The sequence below is a fragment of the Drosophila gunungcola genome, chromosome 3R (genome assembly GCF_025200985.1).
Source record: "Drosophila gunungcola strain Sukarami chromosome 3R, Dgunungcola_SK_2, whole genome shotgun sequence".
NCBI classification, from domain to species: Eukaryota; Metazoa; Arthropoda; class Insecta; order Diptera; family Drosophilidae; genus Drosophila; species Drosophila gunungcola.
In genome coordinates, this window is record NC_069139.1 from 20,206,372 (window position 1) to 20,222,300 (window position 15,929).

Genomic DNA, 15,929 nt, shown 5'->3' on the forward strand with positions numbered 1-15,929 from the left:
TCTAGCATATTTCGTTCATCATTTTGTCTTAGCGTTCTATCAAAATGCCAACTTGTTAATTGAATTAGAGCCCGGCCAAGTGACCCCTTTTGTACTAATGTGTTGGCCAAATAGCCGCTTGCAATGCGGCCAAGACTCGCTCCGGACCAAATTGAAGAACCACGCGAACGGAATTGAAACTTGGCCGTTCTGGAGTTTACCGTCGAATCGGGTGCTTTCTGGTTCTTTAGTTCTTCGTCGGTCGCCGCTGGCTTCGCTATGGAAAATTTAATTTGGCTTAGACTGGTATTTGTGGCCCTGTTGGTGACCTTAGCGTTGGCAGGCAATGGGACGGACTCCCTTAGCTTCAAAAGTAACTCCGGCAGTAGAGGAGTAACCTATATGCACGAAAAGATTCATCTACTGCATCGCCAAAAGCGCTGGCTCACCTTTGAACTGGGTTCTGCTATGACGGTAGGTTTGCTTTTCAGTGAATTTTAAAATTGAACTTTAATTGGTATAGCAATCCGTGGAAAATAACAATTTATTTAATAATTTGTTTCAGACAATTAAAATGAAATAACACTCTTTTATTTATACTTTAAAGTATTTAATTAGTTTAAATTATTAAAATTGTTTTTTGGTTGGGGACAGCTAACTGCAAACTTTGCCAAGGCAGTGCTAGACACCATTCCCAGAGGATTAGTTTATCTGGTTGAGGTCACGAGTCTTTATGAGTTACCGGCAGCCATTGAAGATTGGATACCACGACATGTGGGCAAGCCAAAGGTGAAACCTCCACCACCGCCTCCACCACCGCCTCCACCACCGCCACCTGGACTTGGAACCCCAGTTGTGATCCAACCACAGCCCGTGATTGTGCCTCTGAATCCCGCGGACCCCATTCAGTCCTTTTACTTTGCCTATCCGGAAGGCGTTCCCACCTTGAGCCGTCGCAAGTCCTATTCGCAGCAGATGCAGATGGGCTGTCCCGCCTCGCACCTGGTTAAGGATATGTTCGGGACCTACTACTGCCGACCCTCGGCCATGTCCCGCAGGCTGAGACGCGAGCTGGAGAGCCGGGGAACCACGGTGATCAACGAGGCGCAGAGTCCGCACGGCATGCTGTTCGACATAGTGGCCATCATGTCAACCATGTGAGTATACACACAAAAATATATTGTTTAAGAAAAGGCTATAGAATTTCAATTGTAGAAATTTTAAATGGTTTTAAAATGTCCGTTGGTATCAAAAATATGTATGCGATTTTGATTACTTTATGGATTCGAAATTATTTATATTTTACTATAAAAGAAAAAACTTCTACCCGGTGTTCAATTAATGTTTAATGTCAGAGTTTGATTATAATTTTATTTGTTAATTGACGATGTCATATTATTTTGTGGAGCTTATTTCATTATTCTATTTGGTTATGTTCAATTAAAGTTTAATATCACAGTTTAATTATCATTTTATGCTTTAGTTGATGATATCATATCATTTTGTAGAGTTTGTTTATTCAATTATTTTATTTATTCAAGTTATTCAACAAGCTATTGTTTTATTTGTATAAAAATTCAAAATTAAGACTTGTTTCTATTATTTATTTAAGGAAATGTTAAATTGTATAATTCAATCGTGATTTATGTTAAATTATTTTTTGAAGTTTATATATTTTAATTTTGCAATTGTTTATTGCCAAATGGATTTTTACTAATTAAGTTGTATTCCTTTATAATGAAGGCAACATACAAAGGAGATGCTTTTTAGGTACATACTGTTAAAGTAGATTAGGCAAGGTGTTGACCATAATGTTCAAGAATCAAATTTAAACCCCTAAGACTTAAGATTATTTCATGGAGCCCTAAAGCAATGCAATTTGTTAAAGCAATTCCCCTTGACGGTTCACTTTTCCCCCATGCAGGTTTAATTACCAGCCCGGCTACTGCATCATGCGGACTCTGTGCGAGGCGCGTCATCTGCTGGCTCCGCCGGGCTTAACGCTCTTCCACGATGTCTTCCGCATCATGCTGCGCTACGTGCATCCGGAGATAGCCCATAAGCCCAAGTATCGGGAGGCCTTCACCGCCGGTCACTCGCTCCACAAATGCGCCAGTTTATACGGACCGCATTGCCGGCAGAGTTTTTTGCTGCTCATCAGCGAACGGTTCCAGGAAAAAAACACGCCTTGATTAAATAAAAACGAAATACGGAAAACATGTCAATGAATTTATCAAACGGCCCCGACCAGCAGGGCGCCAGTAAACTGCTACAAAGTTAATCGATTGTGATGAATGTTCAATTTAATTGTAATAAGCGGAACGATAAAATTTATGAACATTCCTTGAAATTAAATTCCGGGCGGTATGCATTTGGAAGATTTTAACGGAATTAGTTAAAAACCAATACAATCGTTTTGCATTAAGCAAATTTAATTCATATATTTAAGAAAATAACAAGATACCATTAAGCTCTAAAAATAGTCAACTTTTTTATTAGGTTGTAATGCAATCATTATTATAAACTCTAAAAAAAAAGAGACTAATTTATTTATGACAGCCTCCCTCAACTGGCTGCCAAAGTATTTTCCTGAATTTAAAGGGGCTTTTTGAGCTTAAAACTGTTAACAAAAAATAAAATGTCCTGCATTAAGTTTTTACAAATTCTGTTATATTGCCACAGTTCAAACAATAAACAAAAACGAAAAATTTAGTGCATAAATTGATGAACAAAAAACTATATTTTATTGTGCGCCCAAACCGAAAGGTTGAATGGAAATTAAGTAAATACTCTTACATCGGCAATTTTATTGTCAATTTGTTCGGTCATTTTATGGTGCGCTTCAATTAAAAATGTGGAGTGCATGTGGGTTTGTTTTGGTTTTTTAGGCAGAAGACCAAAAAGTTATTATTTACCTTTGCCGTCTCAAAACTAAAAACCAAGGCCATGATGCCCTAAATGCATTTTCAATAAGCAAAGGGCATGGACATATTGATGGATCCATCGTGTATGCAATTCCCTCTCCAGGGATCCTCACTGCCAATTCCATAATTTGTGCTGTTTGTTTTTCGCTTCACAATGCTGACAATTGGACTGGAAGTGGAAACAAAACAAGAGTATTTTCCACTGTTGACAGAAATTTACATGCTACAGCAATCAGAGTTGGCCGTGTCGACAACCGATGGCCAAGTGGTGTGGGAAAGGTGGATGGTGGATGGTGGGTTGAAGCCCCATTGAGGAGGACCACCAACAATGGGTACTTGTTAAAAGCAGACTTTACAGCCAGCCGCTAATCAGTGCAATCAACAGAGCACTTGAGCTAATAAGCCGCTAAAGCGAGTGGTTCGGTTTTGGGTCGGAATTCAGTTACCAACGGAACGTTGCACACACAGTATGAGGCTCTCCCCGACTTGTCACTTCAGTCTGCTGGCACTATGCCTCCTGGCAGTGCCACAGGTGCAGGAGGTGCAATCCCAGGTGCTGTCCGCGACACCAGATGCAAACGCCACACAGGTGGTGACAAAAGTTCTACGCCGGTACAAGCGTTATCTGGCATTTCCGGAGGGCTCTTCGGTTTCGGTGTGAGTGTGTGTTAATGACTGCTCAAAGACCGGTTGCTGACTCTAGTGGCTCTAATGGTGCCCCGACCTGTAGGGAGCTATATGCTTGACGATCGGCATGATTGGCAACCCCGATGTGGACTATCTCAGCTGGGCCGTCAACTGGGGCGTGGCCTACGATCTGCCCAACCACCAGTGGGTCATCCAGCACGCCCACGGACTGAACGCCACCCTGGCCAAGGACACCATCAAGCGCCGCTCGCGTCGAGCTTTCTACGACGAGGTGCAGTCCTTATTTGACAAGTGAGTGATTTATAAATATAAATGGCAGGGTACCTTTGTAAAAAATTATTTTATAAAAAAATGAATGTCTTAAACAATGGACCAAAGTTCAAAAATTAATCTTTATAGAGGCAAGAGTAACTTAATATTTATTTTAAACGTACTCATACATTTTAAAAGCTTTTTACAAAAATGTTTTCTTCTTGGCTTAATCGATGTTATAAGAAGTATTTATTCAAATTTATTTTTTTAAATGGTTACAAGTTTAAACACAAAATAAAAACGCGAGTAATGTAAATATCATATACCAACTTTCTTCATTTAAATGGTTCCAATTTTGAACATAAAATACGTTACGTTGCTTACGTTTTTTTTTTTCTTTTTGGTATTCACTAATTTTTCGCCCCTTTCATTGATATATTAATACAGCTTTTGGTGCCTTCTTTTAGCATGGGATTCAATGGACGCTCGTGCGTGGCTCGAGCTCTTTGCGAGAGTGCCAAATTTATGCTGCCGACCCAGCAACGCGGAAATATGTTGCAGGAGTTGGTCAGGACCGTCTTTAGCCTGCCGCCCACTCCGGTGGCTGCCCACGAGCCCCGGGCCCATCACCAGTACGATCGTATCTACCGGAGATCCAAGCGGAACTCTCGAGAGTGTCACGAAATCTATCCGGATTGTCAGTTCTCGTTGCTGGCCTTGGCTTTGGGAAAATACATGGCAGCCACTACTACAAAGTTTAGTTCTTTTAACTATATGTGAGGACCCACAAAGCTGGATTTAAAAATAAAATACGAAATATGGATTAAAAAGGCTTCATTAATTTTCTTAAACTGCTTGAAGTCAAAAAGTCGATAGTTTTTTGATAAACTGGAAAAATAAAAATAAAAAGTTAAAATAGAAAAACCTGATAATAGAAATTCCCATGCTCGACCCACAATTTTTGAAATAAAAGGCAGGATACATTTTTTTTAAAACAAATTATTTTCATTCTTCTTTATTTAATAACGCGTAACATTTATTTATATAGTAATTGTTTTCTTTTAATGTGTCGTCGTTTTTTTTAATTGTTTTCAATTTTAGTGTTATTTTTCGCAATTGTTGCTATTATTTCATTTTGTTTTGCGTTTAGCTTTAGTTCGTTATTAAGTGTCTTACATTTAAGTTGTTAATGCATTTCTTTTTTATATTGTTGTGTTAGTCAACATATTAATTTTTCTTCTATCGATTCTGTTAATTTTTTTTTTTTTAGCTTATGATCTTTTAATTTTTGATCAATTTTCAATGTTCAATTGTTAGCTTGCTGGCTGCGCGTGAGTGTAATTACTTTAGTTTCCGTTTGTTATGTAATATGTCTGCAGTTTTGTTGTTCAAGAGAGTTTCGAATATATATTTAATATATATAGTATTCATATATATATTTACGCATGTATTTGTTATGTGAAATGTAAATGCAACGCTTTTCCGGTTAAGTTTAAGTATTGTGTCACATTTATTTGAATTACTGATGCACAAATTTTTTATATACCTTGTCTTTAGGTTTACTTTTTGCTGATCTTGCATTGATTTGCAGTGTCAAAGTTAGCTTAGCCTATTCTTAGTTGCAAGTATTTTACATAAATTGTTTATGGATTATCGTAACTTATCTTTCTTAAGTTATGCGATGCCATTTAACTAAATTTTCAATTTAGTCAAAATTGATTTTTGTGTAGAATTTTTAGTGAGCGCTTGGGACGCCTAACTAAATCTTCATTTCATGCTTGTATTTATATCTGGCTTTAGTTTACTGACTATATGTACGTATATTTATTATTCATATATTTGGTTTTAGTTTTCTTTTTTTTTGTTGAGCAAATTGTCGTTAGTTTAGCCCGTAGGCATTTTACCTTTAACTTTAATATTTGTGGTGTTGTTTTCCCCAGTGAGTTGCAAGATTTTAAGATTTGCCATTTTCTTTGATTTGTTTTGAGTTAAAAATCTTGACGCTAAAATTGATTTTTGGTTTTCATATCTTGATCGAACGAATTGAAAGAAAATGTACACAAAACTTGCAACGGAAGCACTTAATTCTAACGGCACCTAATAGTTAATACAAAAAATATACATATAGGTGTATATGCATAATGTATATCTCTAAGTAATATATACTCTCAAACATATAGTTATTTAAAGTTTATGAATTTACACATTTGATTTTGGCCTTATTTCGCACACACACACATGCAATGCCTTTCACACGGATTCATACTTAACGCATACATACAAGCATTAAACATTTAATTATTTTCAGTGGATCAGTGTGTGAGAGAGTCTGAGGGTGTGTGTGTTTTGTGCTGCCTGCCCATCTGCGAATTTGTTATGCCAAGGACTTAAAAACATTTTGAAAAGGAATCGCTTAAAACTCATGCAGTTGTTCTTTGATTTCTTGTCCATCAGATATTTGGATTCAAATATAGAATTTCAAACTTTTGGACACCTTAACGCGATTGAAAGCCGCCGTTTAAGTAGATCTCCTGAATGTTGAAATTATTTACAAAGCAAGGTCCTAAGGTCAGCTGATTGTTTTGCCCTTACTCTGTAGAAATATTTTACAAAAGTGGTCTGGCTTTGCAATTTTATAAAAGAAAGCAAATCATTTAGTTGCATTGCTGATTTATAAATCATGGGGAAAATGGTGATTGCTCTGAAATGTGTACTTCTAAATTTGCTAGCTGTCATTGAAACCGTTTTTAATGAATTAATTTATGTATTTTTTGATTTGCCTCGCTTCTAGCCAACTTCATGGAAATTTGTTAGCCAAATCGAATTAAACATTCGGCAACTGTATGTACAAGACGAGCTTTTATGGGAATTGACTTATGTGGTGTGCTTAGAAATTCTGAAAAAGTGTGTAGTTCATCTATTGTCAGGTACTTGATTAGTTGCTGGGTAACGAAATGGGTAGGAGTTCAAGCGAGCGAGAATAGGCGTCAACCGAAAAAGGTGTCATCTTTAATTTTCCTATCAACCACTAAGAGATGCAATGATTATTCGCTAAGAGATGCAATGATTATTCGCTAATCGACTTTGCAGTACAGAGTTTATTTGTGTGTGTATTGGTGTAGATTGGCGTTTGATGGTGTAGGTTTCTGTTTGTGTGGGTGTTTGTTCTTTAACTATTTCCAGCATTTCTGCATTAATCAGCTCCACAGTTGCTTCCAATTTGTTTTGCTTACTTGTTTTTTGTTTTTTAGCAATACGCAGACTTTGATTCTTGTTGTGTTTGCTACAAAAGACGACCTTTGATTGGAAGACATACGATTTTATGTTTTTTGAATCTCAGGGTCAAGCCGCATATTTATCAAATACCTCAATTTCCTGTTTACATCGTAATTATTTTCTTTAGTTATTCCACTTTGCTCGATTTAATATATTTTGTTTAATAACTATTTCGCGTTTAACTAATTATGATATTTGTTAGTGCTAAGTGTGAGTGGCCTTAAATTTGTTTTCGATTTGTTAAAATGAAACACCTTTAAGCCTTGAATAACTGCCCCTATCGAAATGGAAAGCAATGCAATATCATCAGGAGTGCCAGAGTAATCTCTGGTGATTGGAAGTCTCTTGAAAAAGTGTCTAAGGGTTTGCTTCAAAAGATATTAAGTCGAAAAAGGACTTTTAGACACCATTTCAAGTGATTTCAAATTAACCCAATTCTTTTTTTCAACTATACAATTTTTGAACTATCTTAAAACATCATCTAAGGGCATTTCACTCGCCAACCGTTGAGTGTTTTTCATTACTAGTTTCCTCAAGGAGTTTCCTGTGCTTTATCTAAGTTTTTTGTGTACACAAGTTCGTTGTCTGCTGTAACTGTAATCGAGAAATGAATTGTACTGGAAATAAATTCTTTTCGCTTGCTGAATGATCGATCGATGATGGATCGGCGGTTGACTCATAATATGTATTTGTATATACAGGTATGAACTGCCTCAACTGTGTGCTTCTTGTAGATGCATTGCTGTGTGTGTGTGTGTCTTGTTGTGGTTACTTTAGTTATATACAGAGTTATTCGTATCTGGCCTAAATAGTTAGTACTTAGCTTCAATGTTAACTTCGAGCCCCGATTGCTTGATCTACCCTTACGTGACTAGTTTGAGTTTCCATTATTTCTCCGCATCGAATCTATAGTTCTTTTTCGTGGACACACTCTGAAAATTTTTTGATCTTAACTAGTTCGTATATCATTATACTCGTACTCGTATCACATATAGATGATACATATATGTGTATATTTTCTATATGTTCTATTTGCATTTCTTTTTGTCTTATTTGTGGCAGTATTTAAATTACATGGTTTCTTCTCGATTACCTTTGTATATTAAGCACACTAAACATTTAGCTAGAAACCTAAGAAAAACTTAAACAGAATCGATTCAAAAAGGCAATTCAAAATGTTTGACATTACTAGCATAATATACAGATAACCGCTTTTTTCTGCCGCTTTTCGGTAGCTAAGGTAATTTAATTTATTCGTTAATTTTTATGAATCAATGTGAAAATGAACTGTACAACTATAAGTCCGAGCGATCGTGGGTGGGATCGACTGACTGACTGATTGAGTGATTGAATGAACGATTGTTTGCATGTTTGTTTGTTCGGGCGGTGCGTGTGTTTGTGTGTGTGCAGGACAAACGGCCGGCACACTCACACGCCCAAACACCCACACAGAGACAAACCTAGTTGTTTATAACCTAAAAACACAACCAATGAGAGCATATACACTTCTATGTATTTGACGTTAATTCGATTCCGTTTCTCGAGTGTCTTCATTTTTCTTCCTTGTGTTTTGCATTATTCGGTAAAACGATTTTTCATTTATTTCTCTATTTATTTAGTTTTTGCTTTAGCGTGTCGATTTCCCAAGTGAAACAATTTACATAAATGGTTTTTGTTGAAATGATTTTCATCTAAATTGTTCTTTCTCGCAAATTCTTTTTTTCATTTCTTTTTTGTGTTTTCCATAGTGTCATTAAGGTTAAATATTCATTAATGACTTATAGGGTTTTACTCATTTAGTTTATTTTATTCACAGAAAAGTTACGCCATTTACTTGTCATTAGTTCTTTGTTTTCATTTCGCTTTGCTGCTTTTTAATATATTTTAATAGTTGATTGTCTAAAACTATAACAAAAGATTTGTTAAGCTGGAATTTGTACAAAATAGTTTTGAATAATTATGCATTAAAAAAAAAAAAATTTGTATCAGCACATTTAAATAATTTGAAAATTCTTATTAAATAAATATATTCAAAGCTTACGCAAATTTTAATACAATATATTGTAATATTTACAGGTCACACCAAAAATGGCTGATATTTTGTTGCCTATGAGTTTTAAGTTTTGTTCAGACCTCAACAAAACCAAAAACTAAAAGCTAACGGAAGTATTATTATACAAAATATATTTAGTTTTTCTTTTCATTTGGTAATGCCGGGTTGCCTATTCATTTGAATTTATATGTTGTGTACGAACTTTTTATTGAATTGCATTTTGTCTTTTCTGAACAATTTGGTTGCCATCATTTTTTTTGTGAAATTGCCTTGTGTCAGTGGTTATTCTTGTTTGCAATTTAAAAGGTGTCATGTGTTGTGTTCCATATTCTATGTATTTATTTGTATTTTGTTTGTATATATATTTTACCTTTTTTTCAGACTTTTTTATATTATTCTTTTTAAAACGAAAGTCAAGAATGTTGTTAAATAGTTTTCGCATTTTCTCATTTTAGTTAACAACTTTTTGTGTGTATTTTTATAGTTTAAATTTTATAAGCTCTGTTTAATACTTTCAATATATGATGCACAATTATATTTCAGTGCTGCCTGTGTGTGTAATGTATGTACGGGTATTTGTGTGAATTTTGTTGCTGCTTTTTGCATTGTTCATTCAATCGTTTAAATTTTAATGTGGCATTGGTTTTGTTCTTATTTTAGTCCACGCATTTGCATTTTATTACTTGATTTATGATATTCCGACGTTTATTTTATAGGCTTTATATTACGTTTAGTTTAATAGCTAAATATTTAAAAAATGTTAACTGTTGATTTTTATGCACTTTACATTTTAATACACCTAAAATGGCATTCGCTATTTAGATTTTCCTGTTTAGTTTTCCTCTTATTTATCGCTATAGTGTGGTGGTGTTAGTGTTTTTATTGTATGCATCGGGGGAAAATAATTTTAAGAAATAATAAAGTGTGTTTTTAAATTAAAGTAATGTCGGGTTGGCTCTTGCAAACTCTTATATATGAGGGAAAAAAATTTTTGACTTTAGTAATTTTCGCCACTCTCTTTAGTCTGAACAAATACAAAATTTATAACATATTTAAGCCCATTTCTGTTCTTTTACTGCACTTTCTCTTTGGCCTTCTTCCGTGTGCTTAAAGTGTGCCACAATCGTTGGCTTGGAAAACTATTTTAATTAATTCACACTCACAAATGTTGAATATTTTCGATTAGGAATTTTAATTAAACTTTTGCGCGTTCGTACGCACAATGTCTTTTCCAGCGGCAGAATCAGCAACATTCAGGCTGCTGGCAACAATGAACAACACCCAAGCCGCTTGACAACCCTGGCAGGTTGCTCAGGGTCGCCGTTGTCGTTTGTCGCGGCATTCTTTGCTAATAGTTTCTACAGATTTCACTTATGTGTGCATGCCAAGTTCTGTTCTTGTTGCTACACAGTGGATACACAAAGAGAAATTTATAAATACATATGTATTTGCGAATCTGCTTAATGACAGATGATCATTTCAGCTCTGAGTTTTACTAGATTGAGCTGAATAACCTTTACTTTTAATTTGCTTAATAGTTTTAAGTATTTCAGATCGATTTGTCATTAAATCTATTTAAAAAAAAAAAATTGGTATTGTGTGACAAACTTTTTGATTTTTTGTTGTTTTGGAAAATATTGTTTTGCAAGTTTAAGAAAATCTCTGAACAATTTAATTTTTGCTGTGTGCCTTTGCCAATCGTAAGTGTGTGAGTATTTGTTTACTCTCGGCTTTTTATTAACTTTTCACGCATACTCCTTATGCACATAAAATGGCAAATTGCATTCCGCACTTAATTTGTTGCATGCCTTGCGACGACGGCACGCCCCCTTTTGCATTATCCCCCCCTGCCCCCTTTTCACACCACCAACGTGGAAATCCGTTGGTGGCTTCTGCGTTTGTTTAACGTTTTTTAGTAAGTTCTTGTTCTTGTTGCTGTAGTGGCAAAAACTTTTGCAAAATCAATTAAAAATGCAAAGGCAAAAATGAGAGGGCAAATGGGCGTGGCAGTCAACCTTGTGGCGAGTTTCGTTAGCTTTGGAATTTAAATTGAAGGTGTTTTCTGTGCCGCACCCCACCAGAGGTATTGAAATGGTCAGAAACCAGAAGCCAGGACTCAGACCTCAGGACTCAGCTCTCAGCACCCAGAAGTCAGAGCTCGGAACTCGGAACGCAGAACAGCACTCGCGTGGACCGTTGAAAGTAATTAAAAAGTTTTATTTTAAATTGAACTTGCCAAAGGTTTCTGAGCGTTCCGTATGCTCCGATGAATGCATAATGAGTGCAGGGAACTACAAAACAGTGGTTTAAGAGAGTGGAGAATGGAGCTGCCGAGTAAACATCTGGAGTGGGTGGGGAAAACAATGAAAGTGCCTGAATACGAATGGCTGGGTGGAAATGGAATTTGTATTGTACGCAATAATATAATTGATTTAAATTGCTTCAAACTATACAAAGTGCTCGCCAAACAGCAGTTGGCTTTAGTTATCGTTACATGTTTTCCGCAGCTTCTGTCTGTTTGTGTGCGTGTTTTTAATTGAAATTGTTTTGTGTTTCCTTTGTTATGTGATTCGACTAGCTGCAATCCTATAAATACGTATACGTACTTTATATATAATTATATGTATGCTTGCACGATATAATATATTAATGTGTGTGTGTTTTGCTAGTGTGGTTAGTAAAAATGTGTGGCTTTAAAAATGTGACGACTCCTTGTATCAACATTCAACTAAATTTATTTCAGAATTTCGCGCTTTCTACGAACCGAGTTTTCGGACTTCGTGTTTTTTTTTTAATATTAAATTTAGTTCATTACTAGATTTGCTTAGCTACAACTAGTTACGACTTATTAGCTAATTAAATGTAGTTTATCGTATTAATTTTTTTTATTTATGCTAAAAATAGATTGGAATTTTATGCAATGTAATTATACCCATACCCGGCGTGGGCGCCATTTTGCTGTGTTTGCTTTTGCTCTGCTAAAAGTAATGTGAAAAATATGCACAAATAAATAAACAATTAAAATTGATTTTCTTTTCCATATGTATATTTTGGCACGCACACACTCACGCTGTCTCCCACACAAGCACCCACATTCACGCATTGAACACATGCAGTCAGATTTAAATTTAAAATGCAATTTTAAAACATTTTCATTTGTTTTTCTTGGTTTTGTTGTGTGTTGTGTTTAACTTTAAAACTAAAAGATGTAACAAGGAACTTTTTGGCGCTCAAAAATACAATATAACTTACAAAACTCCATATTCTTTTTACAACACTGACTTGAGGATCTTTGCGGATCCACAAACCTTCTGATTTTCGACACCCACAATCATACACCAAGTACATCAAAAAACTTACAGACTAAGTTCCGCTCCGCTCCGATCTTGTGGCTTGCGTTGCTATCCAGCACTGTCACGGTCAATCAACATTACATCTTCTTCGCATTCCATTACATACATATTTTGATCAACTGCTCCAAAAACTTGCCCTGCACTCGATTATATCTCAATTCATTTCGCAATGTTCGCTTCACTCGCCTCGCGTTTCTTACGATGGGTTCCATGAGTCATCCGTTTCATTGGCGCCCCCAATACTACTCACAATAGCCTTTACAACACTGCTGATGACACTGCCACTATCACTGCCGTTGCTGCTGTTAGTGTTGTACAGCGCCGAGGAAATACTCATGGTGTGGCTCATCGTATATTATCCACGGTCATCGTCACGAGCGGCGAACAGGGTCCGCAGCGAGCTGATGATTAGATTCCACCAGCCGGCCGCGAACCCAAGTGGTCGCTATAAGGTGTTGTCGCTGCCCATCTTGAGCAGCTCGAACTTCTTCTTGGCAATCTTTGAGTAGAGTATGTCGATCGGCTGCGACTGGTCGTACAAGCTGGGCGCCTGCAGGATAATCAGCGCTGTGCCGACGACGCAAGCGATCGCGAAGATCCACAGAAACATACGATCCAGAACCATGGCAACGTACTTCCAGTCCTCCTCCACCTGCAAGGTAAGCAAATAAAGTCGAGGTAAGCTAGGGTTCATATATATAAAACTTAAGATATTAGGAGTTATGGATTTTTAAAACTTGAAAATGAAATAAAAAATATTTGAAAAAACAAAATAAAAATTATTATTTTTTTTCCAAACTGTTATTCCCTTATGAACTTTTAAGTACATATAGTTGGATTATTTCGATATATATAAAGCTTAAAGATGTGTAAATCAATAAATATATTCTCTTTTGCTTTCACTGTACGACCATCCTAATTAATCATCTTGCCATTCGTAAACTAATAAAATGGCTTTGGCAGATCTAAATCTGATTTGCGGTTCTGGCTATGCCAGTTAAATTGAAATGTTCCAGAATAAACATCGATTTCAGCTCGATGCCCGTCCACACACAGATACAAACACACACCAAACACAGCCCTCACAACCAATTGCACACCCAGCAATTCGCCGACAAATGGCAAACTGCTGCTGCAGCAACCGCATGTTGCAAACTCTTCGTATTTGCACACAAACAACTCAATCACTCAACTCCAAACGGTGGCGACAGACCGATTGCACTTCACTTGGCACCACCAAGATTTCCAGGACCAGGATTGGTTAAGGAGCCAGGACCACCATAATCCGAAACAGGATCCACCAGCGCCATTCCCGTTTTCGATTTTTGATTGGAGAGGACGCAGGCAACGTGATTTAACCGGCTTCGGTTAGTTTTCTGGGCTGGGCTGGGGGTTTTTACGGGCCGGATGTCGGAGCCCTAATGCGGGTTATCAAGAGCAGACATAAATACTGCGCCAGACATGCTGGCCAGGTCTGTTTGGGTCCGGTCTGCCTGTTCCAGCTGCGACTACCAGACAATGATTGCAGCTGATTGGACACAGACGGCGGTGGATTCAGCCATTTGCAATTGCTGGTGCTGCGGAGTTTTGGCCACGGATTATTATATTTCGCTCACAGCGTAGCAAATTAATAACATGGCGGTAAAAGCAATTGCGATTTTTGATTTTAGTTTCGAGAGAGGTAGAGAGCGAAGAAATTTCCATGTGGTGTATAAATATAACAGAACAGAAGGATATTAAATAAATCTATATTGTTGTCTATTTCTTTATTTTATATTAAGACACAAATAGTTATTCCTATCTTTTTATGTAGAGTAGAACAGAAGAATATTTAATAAATCTGTATTATCATCTGTCCTAAAAAAGATGTTCCAGCTACAGAAACAGTTTTAAAATCAAAAATTTATTGTAATTTTTGTAAGAAATAAAATACACAGCTAAAGTATTTTGTTGGAATTTCTTTTATAATTATTGTGGACGTATTTTCGGCACTGAACTGTTTGTAAATTAAAATTAACCATTATATAAATATAGATATATATATATTTTATCTTAAAAACAATAGGCATGAGCGCTTTAAATTGTTTAGGTTGCTCTAAAATCAAAAACTGACTTCTGTTCATATTATTGTTAAATAAAATGAAATTTAAAATCAAACTGGTGAAATTAATTTGTTTAAGTTTCTAAATTGATGTATTTGTGTTGAAGGCCATTTAAATAGAAAAAATATATACGAAAGCAATTTTAAAAGACTTTAATTTAATTACCAATAGCGGCAAGTGAAAATAAATTTGCTTACACTCTCAAACTTATCCTTGTTCTTCACATGCTGTGCTATGAAGCGGGATCCCTCGATAGTCTTCTCCATTTCGCGGGCGTAGGGCTTCTCGAACGTGGGACTGAGATCGGCGGCGGCCGCGGCGGCAGCTGCAGCGGCCGGACAGCAGCCGGGACTGATGTCTCCGTTGAGGCCCGACGGGCTGAACAGGTCATCGTCGGCGCCCGGCAGTGGCAGTGAGGAGGGCAGCGGCGGTTCTGCGAAACAATGGGCGCTGATGCCGCCCGCCGCGGCCAAATCGAAGCGGTGTGAGGCGGGTAGTGCTGCAAAAAATTATGAAAATATTATATAGAATAAAAGTTATATATTTCAAAGGCATTGTAATCAATTGGTCATAAGTAATCTTAAATACTTAATCAAAGATATCAATTTTATTTGAATGCAATTCAAACTAAACAAATCCTTGACAGTCTCGGTTTTTTTCCCTCACAGAGTTTAATTGCTATTTTATTTTAAATCTTGCAGAGCTAAAGCCGAATTTCAGAGGCGTCTTTTTTCCAAGGGTTTGCCAGCATTAACAGCATTAGGCAACTAAAGTTGTAAATGCAATTTGCAACTTTTCTGCTTTGTCTTCGGCGCAATTCTCCTTGGCACAATGTCCCCGAAGGAAGTGAGTGGGCAAAGGACCCTCAGCCTCGAGGGCGGCACAACAGAAGCAGAACTGCAGGGCCGGGGATACAATAAGGAAACTCAATAAATAGTTTTCTGCATTCTGTTTTCCATTTATTTCGCTTTTTCGCTAGGCCATTTCAAAGTTTTACCTTTTTTCTTTTAGTATTTCCCTTTCTGTTTCGCACGCCTTGAGTGCCACTCGGAAGGAGAAATTATTAAATTCGGTGACCGTTAGCTCAAAACAGTTGGACACTGTGCCGTATACGCAATACTACGTATACGTAATTCACAGGGTGCGCTTGATTGCAACTTGAGAGACACAAAACTTATTTGGATCCTTTATAAGAAGAGAAACTATTTCTTAGACCTTGTAACTTTTGACTTGATTTTAATGACTCATCTAAATGCTGTCGTTTGGTGGTGACAATATAATATGAGCCGCATTTCTCCGAACTTGCAATGCACAACGAAACTTTCCCTTTTGGCCGGCTTCC

At 36.7% G+C, this 15,929-nt stretch overlaps 3 protein-coding genes across 3 annotated transcripts in view; 2 read left to right on the forward strand and 1 right to left on the reverse strand.

Annotated features, from left to right (window-relative positions):
- Window positions 1-64: 64 nt before the first annotated feature.
- On the forward strand, window positions 65-2,281 carry LOC128253768 (uncharacterized). Its single transcript, XM_052982443.1, has 3 exons — window positions 65-453; window positions 634-1,136; window positions 1,904-2,281. Exons 1-3 carry the CDS (start codon window positions 259-261, stop codon window positions 2,169-2,171), a joined length of 966 nt encoding a protein of 321 aa, XP_052838403.1. The 5' UTR covers window positions 65-258; the 3' UTR covers window positions 2,172-2,281.
- A 975-nt stretch (window positions 2,282-3,256) lies between these two features.
- LOC128266557 (uncharacterized) lies at window positions 3,257-9,340 on the forward strand. The gene is made up of 3 exons (XM_053003147.1): window positions 3,257-3,558; window positions 3,634-3,842; window positions 4,271-9,340. Exons 1-3 carry the CDS (start codon window positions 3,373-3,375, stop codon window positions 4,581-4,583), a joined length of 708 nt encoding a protein of 235 aa, XP_052859107.1. The 5' UTR covers window positions 3,257-3,372; the 3' UTR covers window positions 4,584-9,340.
- A 139-nt stretch (window positions 9,341-9,479) lies between these two features.
- The window catches only part of LOC128266551 (acetylcholine receptor subunit alpha-like 1), a 61,849-nt gene continuing 55,399 nt past the window's right edge, over window positions 9,480-15,929 (reverse strand). Inside the window, exons 9-10 of the mRNA XM_053003142.1 lie at window positions 14,785-15,086; window positions 9,480-13,137 (exon numbers count right to left, since the gene is read on the reverse strand). Of these exons, the coding sequence (XP_052859102.1) occupies window positions 12,931-13,137; window positions 14,785-15,086 (509 nt within the window). The 3' untranslated portion in view covers window positions 9,480-12,930. The remainder of the gene's footprint in view (window positions 13,138-14,784; window positions 15,087-15,929) is intronic.

What these genes read in the sequence shown, in the direction of transcription:
- LOC128253768 (XM_052982443.1), top strand. Translation starts at nt 259, where the DNA reads ATGGAAAATTTAATTTGGCTTAGACTGGTATTTGTGGCCCTGTTGGTG. An exon ending in AACTGGGTTCTGCTATGACG is followed by an intron (nt 454 to 633) that starts GTAGGTTTGCTT and finishes GGTTGGGGACAG; the next exon opens with CTAACTGCAAACTTTGCCAA. An exon ending in GTGGCCATCATGTCAACCAT is followed by an intron (nt 1,137 to 1,903) that starts GTGAGTATACAC and finishes TCCCCCATGCAG; the next exon opens with GTTTAATTACCAGCCCGGCT.
- LOC128266557 (XM_053003147.1), top strand. Translation starts at nt 3,373, where the DNA reads ATGAGGCTCTCCCCGACTTGTCACTTCAGTCTGCTGGCACTATGCCTC. An exon ending in CGGAGGGCTCTTCGGTTTCG is followed by an intron (nt 3,559 to 3,633) that starts GTGTGAGTGTGT and finishes CCCGACCTGTAG; the next exon opens with GGAGCTATATGCTTGACGAT. An exon ending in GTGCAGTCCTTATTTGACAA is followed by an intron (nt 3,843 to 4,270) that starts GTGAGTGATTTA and finishes GCCTTCTTTTAG; the next exon opens with CATGGGATTCAATGGACGCT.